Below are 17,693 nucleotides of genomic sequence, written 5' to 3' on the forward strand. Positions count from 1 at the left end.
ACTTCTGTCGTTGCCATAACCTGCCGGACTGCCAGAGTCCTGTTTTCCGACCTCCCTGGCGGATTTCCCTCCCTCTCCTCGAACCATTGTTCCCTCGCTACTACACATGTCTCGCCCGACGGTGGCAGCCTCACTCGACGGAGATTGCGGTTTGCCTACGATCCTTGTGATCGCGACCTATTAGGGCGCCACCTCCTGGCTGCCCGTTGTGCGATTGTTGTGACGACCAGCTCCGTTCCTTTCTCTCCCCTCCCTTCCCCCCCCCCCCCGGCCCGCTCACCCCAGACCATGGCCACCGCCGTCTCCAAAACGGCTGCCCAGCCTCCCAAGATGAAGCGCCCGCCTACATCGTTCTCGCAACCGGGTGTCAATGGCGTAAAACAGTCTCCGTCAGCTTCGGCTTCACCTTCCATGCCTGCAAAGCTACTCCCCGGCGCGAATCAGTCCTCCGGCGCGAACTCCGCCAGTGGCGCGAACACCAATGGCACAACCCCCCGGCCCCTGAACCGACTGCGCAAGGACGCGCAGAGCTCGACTGAAGCCTCGGCACGGCCGCAACGACCTTCAACGAGAAACTCAATCTCCGCCGAGGCCGATCGCCGTGCCGCCAAAATCCCTCCGGAGCCCTATGGTCTGTATAGGCACTGATGATAAGAGGACTACGCCGCTAACGTGTGCTTAGTTAAAACGACGTCCTATATCCTAAAGAAATACGCGAAATGCCCGCCATCATTAGTTCTGCACCTGCATCCAACGCACTTCCGATTTGAGCAGCAGGATGGAAGCTTTCCCTACAATTCGGAAATGAAAGTTATCGTCGAGCATATTCGAGCCGGGACTGTGCCGCATGACATGATAGAAGAGCTTCTCCGTGCCGGTGTCAGATTCTATGAAGGTCAGTGGCACGGAGGATCAGCCGCTTTCCTTCAATATGCTGACTCTTCTAGGCTGTCTCATTGTCAAGGTCGTCGATCACAAGTCTGTGTCGGCTCAAGCGAATAAATCGAAAGGCGCATCTGGTGATGAGAAGAACACTCCGTTTTCGATACACAATTACAATCAACATATCACCCCGTCCCCGTACGTGCCGTATCCGAAGCAAAACCAAACCCGGTCGAATAAGCTTGATTCTTCGAAGGATGATACTACAGCAAAGAAGCAGCAAGATGCTGGAACAAGTGGAGAGCACGCAGGTGATGCTGGCTCCAAGGACGAGAGCGGCGATTCGTCGGAGAAGCGGCCACTTCCTGCACCAAAGGTCTACACGACTGTTCTTCACCCGACTCCACGCTCCCTTCAAGCAGAACTTACCCTTCTGGCGACGACACCGCATCCGACTGCCAATAAGAAGTCGACGACGGCTCAGAATTCTCAGAAAACATCAACATCCACATCTGGGCCGTCACCAGCCAAACGGCAAAGAATGCTCGTCGAGCCACAGGAACTTCACGAATGCGAGGCAAAACTCACCAAGGCAGTAGCGCCGCCGCTATTCCTTGAACCGGTTGATAGCCTAGAGGCTGCACAGAAACTGCTGCAGTTTCTGGATTCACCTCTTCATCGCGCTATGCCTCCCTCGCCGAAGCGTCGGAAGCGCACTGTAGCGGAGCTTGCTGCAGACGAAGCGCTTGCTGCAGAAGAAGAGAGATTTATGCTCATCATGGACGAACGGCTGCAACCTGCTACCAACAGCACATCAGGAGGGGCCAAATCTGCTGTGGATGAGACCGGCGGAGTCGTTGCATTTGAGCCACGCTTCTCGCGGTTCAAGACCATCGAAAGCATACGGTTACAACACGAGGAAAAAGCCAAGAGGGAACACGAACGCAAATTACAGCAAGAGCAAGCGAAAAGGCAGCAGCAACAGGAGGAAGAACGAGAGCGCCGGCGCCTGCTTGAGCAACGTCAGGCTGAAGAACATGCTAAAGAAGAGGCTCGACGTCAACAGCTTGCCGCTCAGCAGGCTAGTACACTGGCTGCACAGCAGCAGGCTCGGTTTGCCCAGTCGAATGCCATGTCTCAGGTGTCGCAAGGCCATATGTCGTCTCCGATTGTCAGGAATCAGACTCCTCATAGCATGTCTTCTCCTATTGTGGGACACATTGGCGCTCATAGTTCTGTGCCAATGAGCATGAGTGCGTCTGGACAGGGCATTGGCAGTCCGCAGAGACCACCCTCGGCCCTCCAACACGGTCATCCTGGCATGATGGGTCATCCCATGGCGTCGTCTCGGAGTCAACAGGCCCATAGCCGGAATGGAACTCCTCAGATGACGCACGGGACGCCAGCCATGTCCCACGCCACGCCAGTCATGCGCAATGTGACGCCGATGCCGCGGATGGGCCACGGAAGTCCGAGCTCGACAATGGCACAGACTCCAGTGATGACCCAGCCAATGATGACACCGCAGATGGCTGCCAGCCTGGCTCACACGCCTCAACAGCACATGTTGCTGCAGCAGAGACAACAGCTCATGGCGCAACAAGGGCATAATTTCAGCCCGCAGCAGATCTCGCAGCTCGCCAATATGCACGCTCAGCAAAACATCCAGAATCATCAGCAAATGATGCAACAGAATCAAGTCCAGCAAAACCATCAAGCGCAGCAGATTCAAAATGCCCGGTTGCAGAGCCAACAAGCATACCAAGCGCAGTTGATGCGGACGCAGCTCGTCCAGATGCAACTGGCCCAGCAACAGCAGCAACAACAGCAGCAGCAACAGCAACAGCAACAGCAAGGACAGCAAATGAACCAAGGAAACGTCATGCAAATGACGCCACAGCAGCAGCAACAACAGCAGATGCTGATGGCCGCTGCTCAAGCCAACGGTGGCCAGTTGCCTCAGACTGTTCAACAGCAAGCTTCGATAGCTGCCAACCAACGATATCAACAAATATACCAACAGCGGCTGATGGCTCTGCGGAGGGACTTTGCGAACCGCATGATGGCACAGTACGGACCGCCGTCGCAGTATCCGCCTCAGGTTGCTCAAGAATACGGTCCGGGCCTGGAAAAGAGCGCAAGGTTGTATGTCCACAATCTGATACGACAGAGCCGCGAGCGTGCACAGCAACAGCAAATGAATGCCATGCAACAGCAACAGCAGCAGCAGCAGCAGCAGCAAATGAATGCTATGCAGCAGCAACAGAACATGATGGCGAACGGGATGGGAAAGTGATTTATCCTTTAGCTTCTTTGACTGTTTTCTTAATTGCTACGGGCGTGTTTAGAGACTGGCGAATGGCGTATTTGGGCAGAGCATCGTCTTTTTCGTGGCTTGCTTTTTTGCTGGTTTTATTCTGGGAGGTTTTGGGAAACGTTTGGGATCTGGTTTTTATTGTTTCTTTTTTCCGAGGTTTGCGTGAACATGAAGCGGATGACTACATCTGGGGGGAATTAACCACAAAACAGGGTTGGTGATGGCGCATATACACGTTGAAAGTTTGATACCACTATTGTTCTGCATTGCGAGGATTTGATGCTTTTATCATGTTTGATGTTTGGATTCGGTTAAGTTTGATGTTGTCGCACCTGCTGTGTTATACGTGAATGCGATTCTGCTTGATATGACATGGTCAGCCGAAGCTTGCTTGACGGGGAACAATGTGTTCCTGAGATCTAGAGCCTGACAGCAAACAATAGCTCATCGTAAAAATCAGTAGGGATCGTCTTATAGCCTTAACCCGAAGTCGACGTCATATCGAGCGTCACCATCACGACGATGCGTTGTCGCCTAAACTCAATTCCGTCCGAGAGAGAGCTATTAGATAACGTAAGGTAGATGGGTACCTTGTCTGCCTACGTCCCTCGGCACCGAGGTGGCAAATATGGAGTGATGTGTACCTGGTTCTGGGGGTCTACCGTGTCTGGGATCTCTGCAAGGGGCCTCATCGCCTACATGTAAACATATGCGGCCATTATATGCTCATTCTTATAACAGACAGAACTTGGAAATATCGGAAAGCGGTCCGCGTTATTGCATCTTGCCGAATGCGTTAGTGTCTCTCTCATTGCAATGGTCGTTCTCACGTACTAAGGGCCATGCAAGCGATAGGTCACCGCAATTGAATCGATCTCTTTGCCCCGAGATGCCTCTGGCAACGATCAATAATTCCATCGGGATATCCGGCATCTGATTTGTCTCTGATTCACTCAGAGAGGGCTGTACCTGGCGGTACCTGGCGGTACCTGCATGGCCATTATGGGATACTTAACAGGTGGTTCGTGTTTCAGTGTGTTTCGAAGCTTTTCGACTTGATAATGGGAAGTTCGAAAGTGCTCCTATTGTTACTGTCAGTTTATCTCCAGATCATGTTTTTGGAATAACCCAGGTACCTAGGTTGAATCCATTTCCTTGTCCAACTGGGTCCAGTTCTAGTAATTGAGCAGAGCGAACAAAGGACCTTCTCCTTCATTCCCCCAGGCAATGAATACTCTGTAGTTTGGGAGAGCATGAATCTTACAATGACCTCATTGAAAGTGCTCCTACATTCAAGGAATTCTATCCTTCGCCAGGATCAGCAGGTTGAACGACGCGAACCTGCTTCACGGATACGCGCGTGCGATGGACACACACACAAAGGCCGTCGCCTCATTCCCAAAGACGCGCACGCGACGGTCATTTCGGGACCTTGCAGTGGCGTTGAAACCCTTGCCGCTGTGCAAAGTGGATGTTTCTGGTCTGAGAACGTTTGAAAAAAAAGGACATTGCTGTCAACAGATGGCGTTCTAAAGCACTGTACCCTGCACGAGCAACGACAGCACGCAGGTACCCTCTTCAGCACTGGACAATAACTCCAATACACCCTTCCTAGCACGCCATAAGAGCCAAGTATTGAGTATCAATTAGTCATTATAGGACTGACTTGGGAAACAGCCCGGCACTTTCCGAGGGTCCAAGGCGCGAGATTCGAATCCATCAAGCAATTTCCCATGAACTGCTTTATCATATCGCTCTTCGATGGGCCAGATCATTGTCTTGGCACTTGCTTTTCGTACCTGTTTTCTGTGCAGGAACCTAGGTAGTACATGTCCACGGTTCGGCTAGAACTAGGGCCCCTTGCTGCTCAAACTTTCCCAGGAACCATGGGATCCGTTCTTGCTGTAGTCCAGTTGAGCATTTAGAGTTGTACATAAAGCGAACTGAAGTTGATCAATGATAACCGCTGTGCTTGTGTATGACTCGATGGATATTAACAAAAAACAAGGCATGATGAGGATCGGGATGACGTTGTTATCGATAGCGTTCGGATCTTTTTGCTTTTTTTCCTTTTCCCCTCTTTTTCTCCGCACCGGAAGCGATGAGCTAGACCTAATTTTCTAGAAATGAGACGTCACTTTTGCAGTCAATTATCAATTCGGAGTTCATCCCGAGTTTCCGGCAACTTTAAGTTGTTTTGCTGAAAAACTTCAAGCCCACTGCAGTCTTGGCGGGATGAGAGAGCATTAAGTTGATCGTCATCTGCGAACTGAAGTTCGTCATCGGATCTCTTCTGCATCGCTAATAGAGTTCTGCACTTCTAGTCTCGACACTAGTTGGCTTGGGATGCATTACCTTTCGTTTAGATAAAAGCAATTCAAGCATACCGTCGGTCTAAGACCAATGTCCTCTCTGGTGAAGCCGGTCCCAGGCCGAGTCTGTACACGCGAGGGATCGGTCGAGACCCCAAATGGCTTCCCATTCGGCTTCAAGGCCGATATTTGTCATGGCGCTGGCGCTGGCTGTCAGAAACTTTATATTCGGCATGCTAAGGTTATTAGCTCTATCAATGCCGCAATACTGGGAACTGAGAGCAATCCTGCAGCGCCCTGCCGGGATTCATTCTGTCTGCCATCGAATATGCGAGATTGCGGCAGGTACTCGCAGTATTCACAGTAAGTTGGCTGATATAGGCTTGAGTGAACCATGGAATCGTTGCGGGGTGTTGGACTTGGACCGGGGTCCGATCCAGGCGGGCCGATGAACCCAAATCCCTGCAGTTTCTATTGTGGAATGCGAAAGCCGAACGGAATCTCGACCGTGGTTATATGGACAGTGGGCAAAACCTCCATGATAAGCAACGAGTTCCCAATCACTTTTTAAGTAATTACCACCTGATGATAGCAAAGCCTCGAGAGAGTCGGGACTGCTGGCGGGGGCCAGAGGACCGGCATTCTCCGGGGATCTGAACAATTTGAGTTGTGATCTGATCTGCCGGGAAAAACCCTTTGATCAACGGTTGGCATGCAGTATGCACTGGTGCTACTCACGTACGACGCACATTGGCCAGCATGGCCGAGATTTGCGGCCACTGGATCTGAACGCCGCGGGACCGTCCAGAGCAGGTCTTCTGATAAAGCTAAAGGTCTCTAGAACCGCGTAGTACTGATGTGATCATGTTGAGAATGCTGAAGATTTCCATCATTGCTATTCATTCTTCCAAATTTGGAGCACAAGAATCTCCCGCCGTATCTTATCTCACTCCACGAGAGGGTGCGACGCTAAAGTAATATCTTCACTCTCCTCTGTTTCTCAAATGTTGGAGCTTGACTGATCAGAAACTTTCAACTTCGTTAACAAAGTTTTCTCCACAGAATCAGCGAGACCAAGACCAGTTGTCTGTTAACCAAGGACAAATGCATTCCGACGTTGAGATATCATGAGCTGGCCAGGCGGAACCACTACCCGAGTTGTGACGGATCGCAAAGTCTCAACAAGCCACCCAACTCGTCTTGAGAGGCCACTGCAGAGGAATTTCTGGAAGTTGAGAATTTTTCGAATCATGGCATGCTGATTGGAGATCGAGCCAGCCGTAGATCATCGATCTGATCGCGGAATCTGCCAATCATCGAGGCAACTTTTGTGGAGTGATGTGGCTGGTGAGTGTGGGGGGAAAAAGGCTGGAGGCCCAGATGTGATATACGAAATACTTGTATGGCGGTGCTCTACTAAACATCCCAGCCACATTCCTTCGGTCGGAGCAGTGGCCAGTATAGGAAAGGTGAAGATCAACTTACTGTCCTGCAGAGTCAGTGATCAGGTTGTCAGCAGAGCAAATCGTCTGGACGCTGGGGCCGCACTGAGGATTCCTGGTGATTCCGGATTTGCCTGTATCGGCGCGGTAGGGTTCGAGTTCTCGCTCTAATGCGAAATTCAGTACCGCACTACACTCATTTACCATTCATAGTACTCAGTCCATAACCTACTCAGTTCACCGGGCTTAAGAATGTGAGCCCTCTCTTTGCCGCCAACAAAAGACCACGGGTACTCTCGGCACACACGGCCGGAGAACAAGGCGTCTCGATCGGAGTTAAGCTAGCCTAGTCACACAAGCCAATTGTATGATTTGTGTCCCTCTCGACTTCTAGAAGAAGTGCCCATAAACAAAGAAGCCCGGGGATTCCATTGCATCGGCGCCTCGGCGGCTTCTGGCATGGCGATAGTATGTTTGGCGTTGTTGAATCGGCCAGAGGAAACCGAGGCATACCATAGTAGCACAATTTTGTATTGAAGTAGCACTGATGGGAAATCTTCCCACTAGCTCTGATTCGACCGCTCTTTTGTTCTCCGATCGACGCGAGCCAATCTAGCGTTACTCGAACTAAGCTTTGTTGGGAATGCTCCAAGATCTCTCTAAGAAAAGGCTAAGAATAGGCTCTCCCGGAAAATCGGGACCCTCGACCTGGCCCATGGTATGAGGTAACCGTAACCCCTCCCAAGATGGATGAATGTGCGTATGGAGAAGGGACTATCGAGTATTCCGTATCAGTGATTGATCTTCAATTCAGTCGGATCTTTGTTTAAAGCTCAGCCCACCATAGGCGTCAAACACTGAACACACAATAAACATAACAAACATTTAACAAAGAACTTGAAACAACCGCGCAGTGCACAAACAAGATGAAACAAGATGTCCAGGGAGCGGCGCTAAACCGCTCTGTACCGCACCCTTGGTCTCAATTTTGCGGGTTGGACATATGAGGGGAAGCAAAATGAGAGAGCGCTTGGGGAATAGAGACAACAGGCACTGTGGACAACACCGTGAGAGCGATCGACTTGCCTGGAACCATGTACTGCATTGAGACAGAACATATGATTCCGGCAAGCCACGGCACCAAGTACAGATGGCGCTTGGCGGTCCCTGGGTACATCGCAATCTTCAGAATAACCTTTGAGGCGGGTCATTAGGGTCCATCAAATCTTACAGCTCTTTCTCCACATTTGAGGTGCCGATGATGCTTACGAGTACGGAGAATGGCGATCGACTGGAGCCGGGCTACGCTGGCCCTAGCTCTTGATCCCGACTCCGCTGGAAGACCCGCTCGGATCCCGTCGCTATCAGGTAGGGTACTCGAAATCGCTACAACCGGTCCAACTCGAAGGTTGAATGTACACTGGGAGTACATCGTGAGCTTTACGCTCCCTCATATTGATCTACTTCCCGAGCCCTCTACAGTCCCTATAAGCCGGAAAAGGCCAGCACACAAACTATCTCCTCTAGCATTCCTATCGCCATTCCGGGGCACGGACAGCGCGACATTCTCGCGGGGCTGACCGGGCCAAGGCTCAACGCCTATTGGAGCTCCCTGCAGTTGTCATTGATAGGTATCAGTAACGGTCGCCCGATCTGCAACGGTCTTCATGATCCACTTTTGAAGGTTTGACGCTTCCGAAAAGAAGATCGCAGAGCCGCGGGTTCTAGTTCCAAATCGAGGATATCTCCAGTGGTGGCGGCGTCTGGGAAGTCAAGACTGCAAGGTAAATAGCCGTCCGACTCCAGGTAGGCTCATAAAAAGTTCTATTGCCTGTGAATACCTATAAACTCAATATCATCCCTCCTTCTCGCCCTGGCAGCCTGATGGGGACCTCCCCTTGCTGAAAATCGACTTCAATATTTTGACCCCGTCTCAGCCCAATCTGGAGTACGCGTTGCAGGGTAGCTCTATATTCTCACGAGGTTTTGAAACGATTCCATTGTTCTCTATTCAGAGTGCTTCACCGCGTGAATCTCCCAGCCATCTGTTGGAGCAGATCCCAGAGCGTTGTCGCGAGTTGGAGGACTGTGATTACCAAGGAAGCCCTAATCCACATTCCAGGCCTTGCTTGCAGGCACGCGTCGCGTCTACAGGGCTTCTCGACCCTTTGCAACCCTGGAGCTATGGCGTCTGACAGTAAGTGGTCCATCCAGCAATATTCTGGTATTTGATCTGGGAGGCCGCCCTCGTTCCTACTTTTTCTCCTTCACACCTGTCCTATCCTCAAGCATTCTTGTATTCTATCCCTGGTGCTCAGGACATACACGCTCTCTTTCCCTCTTTCTTTCACTCCTTCACTGCTGTCTCTCGTTGCCATATCCACTCTTTTTATCAAATACTTGTTTGGCAACTCGCTCCTTTCCTCCCTTCCATCGTCTCTTTCTCTTTGCATCAGGAAGGGTTGTACGTGCCAAACGTCTCTGACCCTTTGCACCTGTACAGTCAGTGAGATTGTGATCGATCCCTCTCTTCGTCACTTCGATCAGCAGCCACAGGACACGGACGACATACGGTCGGACCTCAGCATGTCTGACAGGCTCACCATTGACGTGGACTGCCCGCCGCTGGGAACCAGTGCCTGCTCGTCCATGACTTCAAGCTTTTCTTCCTTGGATTCTCCCACGCCAACTCCAACGTCTCTTTACAGCCACAGCTCTCTCTCGCCGGGTTGGTCCGACGGAGCTGGATCTGGTTACTCTGGTTCTGGTTTGGAGACAAACCGCATTACGACGCCTTTGAAGAGCAGCTTGAGGATGGCCAACATCACGGCCGAGGATGGCTTTTCAGATGGTCTGCCAGTGCCCTATGATAACGTCGATAAACAGGACAAGGGAGCTCTGTTCGAGTTCGTTCCGGGATACAACGACAATGTTGAACAGTTTTGGATCCAGTATGTGCAGCAGAAGCCATATGACCAGCAGCCCAACTTTGCGTGCCAGTCCCCCATGGAGCCGCAGTACCCTCAGTTGCTGCGAGGCCCCTGCTACAGAGGCAACCAGGGCACCTATTTGCCCGACTCAGGAAACAACCCATGCCTCTCGCGGCCAATCTTCCAGCAGCCAGAACGACTGCCCAGTACCTTGTCGATGAACGGCATGAACTCTTGGATGCCGTCGGGTGAAATGATGACTCCGCAGACTATTACGCCCGCTCAAGCATTCCCCGATGCGCCGATGACACCTCCGCCCTCATTCTGTGGCGCTCCCGACTCGGCCGGCTCGTTGCGTACTCACACCCCGGTCACGCCGGTGCGGTCTGTTTCCATTGGAGGCAGTCCGGGCAATGAATCACCGTTGGCACGCCTATCGAACGGACAGAGCGATCATACCGATGAGGAATTTGCCTTGTCTCCTGGTGGTTCTACAGAGCGGGGAACTCAGCGGCAGGCGTCCAAGAAGGTGGTCAAGCGGTCATCATCGAAGCAGAGCCTGAAACTGGAGAACCTTCCCTCGATCATCAAGCAGGTGCAGTTCCGATGCCAGGAGCCCGGATGTAAAGGCCGGTTCAAGCGTCAGGAGCATCTCAAGCGGCACATGAAGAGCCACTCCAAGGAGAAGCCGCACGTCTGCTGGGTGCCCGGCTGTGGCCGTGGCTTTTCCCGCAGCGACAACCTCAACGCCCACTACACGAAAACGCACAGCAAACGGGGTGGCCGCAATCGCTATGTCGCCACGCTGGATGAGACAAGCCCTGATTACGACCCGGACTTCCGCGGACAGCTCACGCCGGACGGTCGTCCGATCTATGGCTCCAAGCTCGACGATCCCATGCCGACCACGGAGTCGCAGTCGCAGACGCAGTCGAAGTCGCAAGCCCAGGGTCAGAGCACTGGCACCGACCAGAAAACAGAATCTTCTTGATCAACACTATATATTTCTATATCATTATCCGCAAGCACACGGTACACAGTTGGTCAGGGCGCTGGTAAGCCCCGGTCAAGGCTTCGCTGCGCAATGTACAATTCTCTACACGTCTGCCACTCGCTCCCTTCAAACAAGATTTCACTTTACAACCTCATTCCACGGAGGTCTACTTCTCTTCCTGGGCAGGTATTTGTCTTGCATTTCTCAATCCCGTGTACACGGCCGTTGTTATGGTGGACGTTTTCATGTTCATGTCTTTTTTTTTTTTTTTTTTTCGTTGCTTATTTCCATGTCATCTATTAACGGCCACCTACTAATATCATGTATTACCATCGATGGTGTAAGCCTAATGACCAAAAATTCTTTCACCGTTAGACTTGGCTTTTCTTGATGAGTCTATAACTTTGTTCAAAGAGTAGTATGAACTCAAATGTACGAGTCAGTTGATCTAGAATTCCAAATGATCGCCCTGAAGGTTCTGCTTGCCAGCCACATTTTAGACTTTTATGAGATGGAGATATTTTGCCGAACCTCCGATGCACTCCATACTGTGTCATGCATGCAATATTATGCCCGAGTCGGAAGGTCCCATTCGACGTTTCAGGTCAATGGCCTTTTAGGGCTAGAGTATCGAAGATCATTCAATCCCTTGCCTTGGTAGTGAGCCAATAAGCCATGGCCGATTCAAAGCTTCTCGTACCTAGAAAAAGACAGTTTAAGTTAGGCCCAGTCCATTCGGAAAAGGGGAAAAATGGATCGAGATCAAACAGGTTCTCGGGTTTAGTTTTCTATTTTTCTCCACAGTGGCGGTACTCTCCTGCATCGTTCTTTGGGAACGCGTATGCAATATTGCTTTCGGAATTGGCGCTCCGGCTTCAACTCGCAGGAAGTAGCTTGAAGATCATGCGGGGATCCTGAAGCTTGGAACAAGGTACCAGGGCAAAAACAGGCTCAATGAATCCGGTGGATGCAGGCCTTTGTGGCATTCTGGACGATCAGGTAAATCATTGGAAAAGATGGGCACGGCACTGTTGACGAGACCGGAATAGAGCCAAAGTTGGATCCCAACCTCTATTGTTAGTGTGCAGGATAGGACTCCAGTGAAGATTGCCACCATCATGAAGATCCGGATGAACCAGATATCAGTTCTTCTCAGCCAAGCATACGGGATCACTGAAGAAAGTACGCAAGCCGGCCATGTTCTCGTGATCATTGAACATTCACGTAAAATAATTTTTGCTAACAATTCTCACAGGGCCAGAACTGGAGTTTGAAGCCAAAAAGGGATCGTTGTCCTTCGTTGCAAACGTTTGCCAGAGGCATTCAGTAGAATCCACGAGAGGTGTCAAAGGACCCTTGCAAGGAGATGAGAGTGGAAGCTGTACACACGACAGAACGGACGAGTAGTCAATCGTCACTCCCATGAGTAACCTTCTGTTGTGGTTGGCAAAAAAGCCTTATTTTCAATGCCGTGGGCAAAAACTACAATCAAACGCCTTGGGATAAAGTCATTCACACTTGATAGCAATCAATTGATATTCAGCTACCTCATCTAACAGAAGCGTGAATTTATTCACATGAATATTCACTGCCTCTGCATCTACTAGCAAGCAGAGTAACCATAAGACCGCTAGGATACACAAAGCAGTTGCAGAGACCATTCTCAGACTGTTGAGCCCGAAAGAAATTATAAGCTTCACCGGTACAAGACCTCAGCTAATGAAGTGATCATCATCGAATGGCCAAGTTGAACACCAGAATGAGTGAAGACAACTTGAAGAAACCAGTTCGCTTCCAATCGACTTCAGACAAATTCAATTCGGTGACATCCTCAGCAGGTATTTAAAGAGAAGGACGTTGCAAGCATTGACAACCGGCCACCATCAGACCGGATGTGTCCACAATCATGGAAATTTCAGAATTGCTTGAAGAGCTTGAGTGAACAATCGCGCAATTGTGATGTTCTCAAGGGAAAAAAAAAAAAAAAAGTTAGGCCTCGGAAAATACTCGGGCCGACAAGCGAAGTGCCAAATCACGTGAATGTAACATGATGACTAATGCGACCAGCCCTCCTGCTGCTTAACCCTAACCCTACTGATGACAGGTCTGGTGTCGTCTCGTTGACAGACAACTCGACCACCATTATTTCAATTATGTGATGCAAATTCTTGTTATTTGGCGCAGAAGGACCATCTACTACCTTCCTTCACTTGGCAAAGATCCAGTGAATGGTTCGAAGCTTCCAACATGTGGTCGTCCTAGCCTGGATTGATTTAGGAGAACGCAGACTCAATGTGCCACCCAAAGTACCGAATTGAAAAGGCTGTTATAGAGGAGCGGGAATGAAGCTTCAGCCCCAGCGAATGGGATATATGTAGATGGTTGTTAGGGCCCTGCCGATACTAATCCTGTTGGGTATCATAAACGCATAATGTACAATTCTATAGGTTGGCCTCATAACGCCTTCAGGCGGAGATTCCGCCTCTCCTCTTCGCGCTTCGCGTCGACCCGAGACAAAAACTCCATCCGCCCAAGATACCCTTCCTTCGCCTTTGCGTGCACATTAAGCTCATCCTTGATGCCAGCCGCATCGACATACTGCGCCCAATCCAGCCGCGACTTCTCCACCGTATTGAGCTTGGGTCCCTTGACTTCCGATTCGGGCTTCGCCTGCTTCTCCCAGCTCTTCTGAATGGAACCTACGGGGTTCGGATCGAAGCGCGAGACCCGGCGCAATGGTCGCCGTAGCTGAATCACCGATACTTCTGACTGAGCGTCGGCCGGGCGGTCATTGCCCTCAAGGTATAGCTTTGCCTCTGCGGAGTCCTTTGGGACCAGCTTTTCTTCCGTAATCACCTCGCCGGCGAACTTGTAGGTGCGTTTGATCTTGATGAGTTCCTCGGATGGTAGCTTATCCACGTGTTGTTTGGGGGTACCGTTTGTGGGCTCTGAGGCTCCGTTGGCAGATTGATTTTCTTCTGATGTAGGCTCCTCCTCGATCTTGGGTTTTGGGAGCTCTTTGTCCGCATCGGGTGAGATCATCTTTTGCCATATGGCGTCCACGTCTATGGTAGCTCCCTCGATCTTCGCAAGCGGTTTACGCTCATCCTTTCTAGATGATCGACAAAATCAGCCACGTTAAGCACAAGGTTCATTGAATATCAACTCACTCTTTCATGCGCATTGACCTTGTTCGAACGAATAACCCTTCTCCGGGCTCCTCATCTGGTAAGACATCGTCATCTTCTGCGCCTTTTCGCTTGCTTTTCTCCTTCGCCTTGCGTATTGTTGCTTCATCACCTGAAGCCAGCTCCAGGTCTTCATCATCTTTCTTCGTCGCAGACTTTTCTATTTTTCGTTTCTTCGTAGGCCGACTGGAGTCGATGTCGTCTTCATCTGATGATAAATCGGAAATGTCATCTGCGGCGGCTTCGTCGGGCTGGAAATCTTCATCTTGTGACGAATCGTACGACTCATCATCCAAGTCTAATGTTGTCGCTGCTGCGCTTGACATCGTGAGAGGCCGATCAAAGCACGTCTAAACGCAGAACGCCACCGATCTCTGAGATTACAGGGCTTGGGATGGAGGAAGGAACTTTCACGCGTATGTCCTCGTCGCTCGCTCGCGCGTATGGATAAAATTGGTGGGCGGTGAGTGATTCTGCCGAAGGCGGTCAGGCGCAAATGGAATTTTGCCGCGGGTCACAGTCATGATCGACGAGGGGCGACAACGGCATCGACATGGCCAAGCGGGATTAGCTCGAAAGCGTGGCACGAGAAGAGCAGAAGCCCGCTCCCCGATTGTATAACGATAGCAGGTCATTGAATGCAAGCCGGGTGATCCCACGACCTACGACGGCCACTCGATACGTCATTGGATACGACGACGCCTTAGGTCTAGAGAATGCCGCATTCAGTGCCTGTGCCCTCTGCGGGCTTCCAGGCCCTGATCCTCTGCGGCCCCGGCGTGTCGCTCAACACCTTCACGTCGAATCCGGAAGAGTTTCCCAAGGCGCTGATTCCCATTGCGAATCGGCCCATGGTGTGGTATCCGCTGGACTGGTGCTACCGAATGGGAGTTTCAAGTGTGACTCCCGCCTCGCTTTCAGAAGAAAATATTTTAGGGCTTTCCGCTAATTATCTTCACAGATATCATTTTGATCACTCCTCCGGCGAGCCAGGCACCGCTCGAAGCGGCCCTCTCGCAAAACCCGCACTTGACCTCTCTCCCTGCTCCGTCTCCGTCCATTGTAGCTCCAAAGGAGCTTACTATGACGACCGGGACAGCTGAATTGCTTCGTCTACCCGAGGTTCAGGCATGCATTAAATCCGACTTTATCCTTCTTCCGTGCGATCTGATATGCGAGCTCCCAGGCGAGTCTCTCCTAGAGGCATGGATGATATCACAAGCCGCGTTGGGCGGGTCGGCTGAAGACCACAGCTCCCGCAGCGGGAAACCAGCCAAGACCACGGCCCTTGGAGCGGAGAATCGAGGACGAAGAGGCGGTCTCGGTGTGTGGTACCAGACGCGAGGGAGAGAAGAGAGTGTAAAAGGCGAGGTGACAGACTTTGTAGCCACGGCGCCCCTGGAACAGGATGAGGCGCCGGTAGTGTACCCGCCAGTAGAAGGGCCTGGCTCTATACGCTACAACCTGTCGAAGCTTGTCTACGCGATGCCGATGGACTCGTTGAAGGAGCAAGTAGAGACCGACAAGGCATTTCTGGTGCGGCACTCGCTAGTTCAAACCCACGCGCGGGTCAAGTTGCTCAGCACATATCGCGATGCACACATCTACATCTTCCCGTACTGGGTCAAGGAGCTAGCAAAGAGGAACGAGAAATTCCAGAGTGTCAGCGAGGATCTAATCGGCTGGTGGGCAAAGGCCGGTTGGCAGAAAGGTCTAGGGGAGAAACTGGGGTTCTCGGAGATTCTGTCTTCGCAAGAGGAGCGGCGGAGCGGCCCTGGTGCTGTCCATCGAGGAAGGAGCCACCTCGAGGACGAGATCAACCTACAGGCGATGAGCACAACCAAAACCGATGCCCCTACGTCGCGAACCCAAAGCAACGGGGAGGACGCAACAACGACGGAGCCGCGATTCGCGTCCCGCGTCAACACGGCGGTGTCGGAGCTAGATGGATCAGAGGCCATAACCGGCCACGTAAAAGCCATCGACCCGCCTCCGATGCTGGCGTACATCCACTCGTCGCAGCCGACGGCGCCACTAGTCCGACGAGTGGACACCTCCGCCTTGCTCCTGTCCGTCTCCCTACGCCTCGCAAAGCTCGAATCAATCGAGGATACCGGCGGACGGGCAACGTCGCCGTTTGCGCATGCACACAAGATCGCGTACCCCGCGGGCGTTGCGCAACGGTGCACGGTGACCAAGGGAGACTGCCTGCTGGCGGAGAATGTGACGGTAGAGGAGAAATGCGTGATTAAGGAGTCCGTCGTAGGCGCCAACTGCCATATCGCGAGCGGAGCGCGGCTGACGCGATGCGTAATCATGGACGGCGCCGTTATCGGCGAGCGCTGCCAGTTAACCGGCTGCATTATTGGGCGGCGGAGCAAGATTGGGCGCGAATCCGTGCTGAAAGACTGCGAGGTTCAGGACGGCAATGTGGTTCCAGATGAGACGGACGCGAAGAATGAGAAGTTTATGGTGTTTGAGGGGTTAGATGAAGAGTCGACGGATGCGGATGTTGATCAAAGTGTTGAGGAGGACGGGGAAGGGCCGAGCACCGATTTTGGTGCTCGTGGCCAGGATTTAGGGTTTTGATCTTGATGATTGCTTATAGGGGATCCAACAATAAGAAAAAATAGAGTTATGATTCGAGGGAAGGAACTTAGTGCATTGCTATTGATCCTCTAAATCAAACGTAGACTCACCAAAGCCAACGGGGTATCATGAACATAATTCTGGTCATGGTGGAAAGGCAGTGCAATAGTCTGCTCAAAGGTCCTAGAACACGTCAGTCCAGATCTGAAGACAAGATGAGCCGAGGGGCTAAGAAACGTAGAGCCCACTTCCTTCAAGCCTCAGGTTTGCGCAGTGAAGGGCATTTTACACGCAAGCTGCGCCGAAGTCCAGAATTACCTGTTTCCGAAGAGTCTTCCTTCGGATACGGGTTCGGAATCGCCGGAGAGTTTTCTTCCACCCCTTTGACGGAAAACAATCGTACGCGTACCTGCCGCATTTTCAAGGTGTCATCAGTTTCAACTGTCCTCGCTTGCCGCTGTCGCCGATGAGGACTCGCTGTCGGCAGGAGTCGTCACGCTTTCCGCCGTTATCTCATGTTGAACGCTGTTTAGATTTTCATTGACGGTCAGTTGCTCTTCCACGCTCACTATTGGATTCCAAATCCTGGAGTCTCACGTAAGGCCCGAGTTTGCTCTTTCTCGACTGGTTCGGAATCGTCAGGTACAGCACAGGTGATCTGGACCGGATTTGCCAGGGGTGGCGGTACCGCATCCGGTGCATCGGGGTGCTCATAAACGCTTCTGTGAATCCATTCATCGAAATTCACATGAGTGCTTTCCGTCGTTGTATTATAACCAGTGATTGGAATATGGGCGTCGGTACCGGTGAACTGATCAGATCGAGAGCGCGGTCTGCGGAGGTGCCGTTGCATCAGTGTTCCACTGAGACACGATGAGCATTTGCCCGGCCTGTTCATCATTGTTCGCAAGGAAAAATCGGTGTAGGGAACCGTGGGATCCCGAGAGCCTCCAATGAGGCAGGAGGCGCAAACTCATGGTGACCTCATTCGACGCGATAGTTGATGAACACGTCTGGAGTTCTGTTATTCTCCATGGTT

General features: G+C 51.7%; 6 protein-coding genes across 6 annotated transcripts; 4 read left to right on the forward strand and 2 right to left on the reverse strand.

Moving 5' to 3' along the window:
- Nucleotides 1-288: 288 nt before the first annotated feature.
- Nucleotides 289-3,178, forward strand: VTN49DRAFT_6866 (uncharacterized protein; the record flags this gene model as incomplete). The annotated part of the gene is made up of 3 exons (XM_069415071.1): nt 289-631; nt 683-895; nt 948-3,178. The coding sequence occupies 3 exons, from the start codon at nt 289-291 to the stop codon at nt 3,176-3,178; spliced, it is 2,787 nt and encodes a 928-aa protein (XP_069264906.1).
- A 3,814-nt stretch (nt 3,179-6,992) lies between these two features.
- Nucleotides 6,993-7,469, reverse strand: VTN49DRAFT_6867 (uncharacterized protein; the record flags this gene model as incomplete). The annotated part of the gene is made up of 3 exons (XM_069415072.1): nt 6,993-7,120; nt 7,186-7,294; nt 7,467-7,469. 3 exons carry the CDS (start codon nt 7,467-7,469, stop codon nt 6,993-6,995), a joined length of 240 nt encoding a protein of 79 aa, XP_069264907.1.
- A 2,070-nt stretch (nt 7,470-9,539) lies between these two features.
- VTN49DRAFT_6868 (uncharacterized protein) lies at nt 9,540-10,874 on the forward strand (the record flags this gene model as incomplete). Its single annotated transcript, XM_069415073.1, has 1 exon — nt 9,540-10,874. The coding sequence occupies one exon, from the start codon at nt 9,540-9,542 to the stop codon at nt 10,872-10,874; it is 1,335 nt and encodes a 444-aa protein (XP_069264908.1).
- A 957-nt stretch (nt 10,875-11,831) lies between these two features.
- On the forward strand, nt 11,832-12,284 carry VTN49DRAFT_6869 (uncharacterized protein; the record flags this gene model as incomplete). Its single annotated transcript, XM_069415074.1, has 3 exons — nt 11,832-11,876; nt 11,927-12,059; nt 12,133-12,284. The coding sequence occupies 3 exons, from the start codon at nt 11,832-11,834 to the stop codon at nt 12,282-12,284; spliced, it is 330 nt and encodes a 109-aa protein (XP_069264909.1).
- Nucleotides 12,285-13,331: 1,047 nt separating this feature from the next.
- VTN49DRAFT_6870 (uncharacterized protein) lies at nt 13,332-14,391 on the reverse strand (the record flags this gene model as incomplete). The annotated part of the gene is made up of 2 exons (XM_069415076.1): nt 13,332-13,989; nt 14,048-14,391. The coding sequence occupies 2 exons, from the start codon at nt 14,389-14,391 to the stop codon at nt 13,332-13,334; spliced, it is 1,002 nt and encodes a 333-aa protein (XP_069264910.1).
- Nucleotides 14,392-14,781: 390 nt separating this feature from the next.
- VTN49DRAFT_6871 (uncharacterized protein) lies at nt 14,782-16,654 on the forward strand (the record flags this gene model as incomplete). The annotated part of the gene is made up of 2 exons (XM_069415077.1): nt 14,782-14,962; nt 15,027-16,654. 2 exons carry the CDS (start codon nt 14,782-14,784, stop codon nt 16,652-16,654), a joined length of 1,809 nt encoding a protein of 602 aa, XP_069264911.1.
- Nucleotides 16,655-17,693: the final 1,039 nt, after the last annotated feature.

This window comes from Thermomyces lanuginosus, assembly GCF_041956635.1.
Source record: "Thermomyces lanuginosus strain ATCC 200065 unplaced genomic scaffold VTN49scaffold_42, whole genome shotgun sequence".
Classification (NCBI taxonomy): domain Eukaryota; kingdom Fungi; phylum Ascomycota; class Eurotiomycetes; order Eurotiales; family Trichocomaceae; genus Thermomyces; species Thermomyces lanuginosus.